The 3,499-nt window shown below is 40.0% G+C and overlaps 1 protein-coding gene across 1 annotated transcript; it reads right to left on the reverse strand.

Moving 5' to 3' along the window:
• Window positions 1–508: 508 nt before the first annotated feature.
• LOC140014163 (uncharacterized) lies at window positions 509–3,208 on the reverse strand. Its single transcript, XM_072064576.1, has 6 exons — window positions 2,711–3,208; window positions 2,223–2,281; window positions 1,909–1,984; window positions 1,775–1,802; window positions 1,320–1,585; window positions 509–988 (listed from the first exon to the last, which is right to left on the reverse strand). The coding sequence occupies exons 1-6, from the start codon at window positions 3,206–3,208 to the stop codon at window positions 509–511; spliced, it is 1,407 nt and encodes a 468-aa protein (XP_071920677.1).
• Window positions 3,209–3,499: the final 291 nt, after the last annotated feature.

The following is a 3,499-nucleotide window of genomic DNA, read 5'->3' on the forward strand; positions in this document are numbered from 1 at the left end:
TATGGCAAAACAGTAAATAAGCACTGCAACCAAACTTAAAATGCTTATATTGATATAATCAGTTGAGTTACAGAATTTGATGGAAAAGAGAAGAAGATGAAGAAGAATGAAAGAAACTTGGGAAAGGCGAAAATGAAGTGGGAACAATGATCCCATGTCTTCTGATACAAAAATATTCTCTGCCACTACAATCACCAAATCTTCCTATATAATGGTACTGAATAATAACTAACTTCCTAATGCTGCAATCAAACTCGAACATGTGGCTCTTTGTGCCAGGAATCTGTTGCAGGATCACTGTTGCTGAAGTCACGTTGTTGAGATGATTTCCCAATGAAAGCATGATTTTGCTTCCACGTCTTCGACCTATCCTCTTTACTTCATTTCACAACTCCTCCACTAAATTCGCGCCTTCAGCTTATTCCTTTTGCTAAAACTTCTATTTCATGACAATTGCTCCCCCTTCAAATAATCTTGTCCTCCAGATTGAAATCTAAGAAACTCCCTTTCAATTTTCTGCATCCTCCCATGTAACTTTAGCTGGAGAAGTTCCCCACCAATGTATGAGCCATTGAATAGCTGCAGCATTCTTCTTCTTAACAATTCTTTGATCCAAGACAGCTACTGGTTCCACTCTTAAATGCCCCTTCTCATCTATGTTGGGTAGCTGAAGCAATGGAACTATTTGCTGTCCCACTTTTTTCTTCAGCAAAGATACATAGAACACAAGGTGCACCTTAGACTCCTTTGGTAATTTCAGCCCGTAGGCCACCTTCCCAATCTTCTGTATCACTTGGTAGGGACCAAAATACTTAGTAGACAGTTTTGTGTTGTTTCTCAACTCTACTAAAGTCTGCCTACAGGGCTGTAATCTCAGGTAGGCCCAATCTCCCACATTGAATTCTCTCTCACTCCTCCTCTGATCAGCATACAGTTTCATCCTTTCCTGAGCCCCCAGCAGGTTTTTCTTAAGCAACTTATCAAGCCTCTATTTGTCCCTCAAATGATACTCCACTATAGCCACTTTAGAGTGAGTGTAAGGTCCAAGGGCCAATTGTGGAGGGGGCATCCCATATAGGGCTTCAAAATTGGCTCATGTGTATGGCTGTATGGTAAGTGGTGTTGTACCACCACTTAGTAAGAGAGAGCCATGCTTTCCACCTTTTAGGTTCTAAGTGAGTCATACTCCTCAAATACATTTCCAACACTTGGCTTACCCTCTTTGATTGACCATCTATTTAAGGGTGATATGTAGTGCTTAAATTCAGTTTAGTCCTTAGCAAGGAAAACAGCTCAGACCAGAACTGGCTAGTGAATACTTTGTCCCTATTAGAAAGCATACTCAGCGGTACTTTATGTAGTTTACAGGCTTGATCCAAGAAAATCCGAGCCACTGTTGGTGCATCAAAAGGATGGGACAAGCTGATGAAGTGTGCTGTCTTGGTGAATTTGTCTGCTACCACCATAATGGTGTCCTTCCTTTTTGATACTAGTAAGCCTTCGATGAAATCCATCGTTACATGACTCCATGAGTACTGAGAAGTAGGAAGTGGTTGAAGAGCCCAGGTGTTCGTCCTTGCATTTCCTGCAGGTGTCACATTGCAGCACAATGTCCTTAATGTCTTTGTACATCCCTAGCCAGTAAAATAATTGTTTGGCCCTGTGGTAAATTGTCTGTACTCCAGAATGTCCCCCCAATTGTGTGTCATGCAATGCAGTAATGATCTTTCTCCTTATCCCTCCTTCTGTGCCTATTACTCTCCTCCCTTTATACCTGAGCACACAATCTTGATAAGAGTAATCTAGATTACCAGGAGTGAGTAATAGTTGCTTGATGAGATCTTGCACCTTTTTATCTCCATTTTAACTCTCAGTCACTTCTTTTATCCATTTAGGAACGACACAAACCAATGCAGTATAGTCTTCTTCCTCATTACTTGCCCTTCTGGATAGTGCATCTACAGCCATATTCTTTTTTCTCTTCCTATATTGGATATCATAGCTTAGTTCCAACAGCTTGGTGAGCCATTTTTGTTGAAGTGTAGTAGTAACCCTTTGTTCCAATAAGTATTTTAAGCTTTGATGGTCTGTCCTTATGATGAAGTGGTGTCCTTCTAGATAGTGTCTCCATTTGGTTACAACAGTCACCAAGGCCAGCAATTCATTCTCATAGATGGATAGCCCAAAGTTTTTGGTCCTAGGCTCTGGCCCAAAAAGGCTACAGGCCTTTTATCTTGCATAAGCACTGCTCCCACACCTCCATAGCAAGCATCAGTTTCAACTACAAAAGGTTTAGTAAAATTAGGCAATGCTAGCACAAGGGTTCTACACATTGCTAATTTCAGCTAATGAAAAGCCTCATCAGCCTTTGTACTCCAATGAAATCCATCCTTCTTCAACAACAATGTAAGGGGCTTTGCTATGGTCCCATACCCTTTTACAAACTTTCTATAATCCATTTAATTCTTTAACAGTGGTTGGCTTTGGCCAGTGCATCATATTTTCCACCTTCTTAGGGTCAGCCATCACCCCTTGTGCAGAAATAATGTGGCATAAGTACTCTACCTCTAGTTGAGCAAATGAGCATTTGCTTCTTTTGGCACACAGTTGGTGCTTTTTTAGAGTGTTCAATACTTCTGATACATGTTTAAGGTGGTCCTCCCAGGTGGGGCTGTAGATCAATATGTCATCAAAAAATACCAAGACATACTTTCTCAGCTATTCCCTGAAATGGCATGACTTTGAATTCATATAGCCCTTGGTGAGTTCTGAATGCTGTTTTATGTCTGTCTTTCTCCTTGACTCTAATTTGATAATAGCCAACCCTCAAGTCTATTTTAGTGAAGAACCTAGAGCCATGTAGCTCATCAATCAGTTCATCTATTAGTGGCAAAGGAAATTTATCCTTCACTGTCAGCTCAATAAGTTGCCTGTAATCAATACAAAACCTCCAGCTTCCATCCTTCTTCTTCACCAACAGTACTGGAGATGCAAATGAGCTATTGCTTGGTTGTATTATTCCCATTTGCAACATCTTCTTTACTAATTTCTCTATTTCAGCCTTCTGTATATAGGGGCACTTGTATGGTCTAATCTGGAATGGAGTTGCTCCCTCTTTTAGTGGGATGCCGTGCTCATGGCTTCTGATAGGAGGCATGCCTTGTGGTTCAGCAAAGACTTCCTTAAATTGGGCCAATAATTCCTTCATTTCTATTGGTATTGTGAGGACACGAAATATTCATATTTTGTATTTTATATACTTGTCTTGAATTTTGGGTTGATTTAATGGTTGAGCAATGATTTTATTTATATTGCCTCATTTAATTGCCGCATGTTGAGTTTCATAGTGCATTATACTAATGTGACCAACTAGTGAGGTATGAACAATAATTTTGGTGGATTAGAGGGAGTTTTGTATGAAAAGAATTATGTGACAAGAGGTGTTAAGAGTTAATTGGTGAGGAAATAGATATTTGGGTGCCTTAGAGACAAGTAGATA

The sequence above is a fragment of the Coffea arabica genome, chromosome 9c (assembly GCF_036785885.1).
Source record: "Coffea arabica cultivar ET-39 chromosome 9c, Coffea Arabica ET-39 HiFi, whole genome shotgun sequence".
Lineage (NCBI taxonomy): Eukaryota > Viridiplantae > Streptophyta > Magnoliopsida > Gentianales > Rubiaceae > Coffea > Coffea arabica.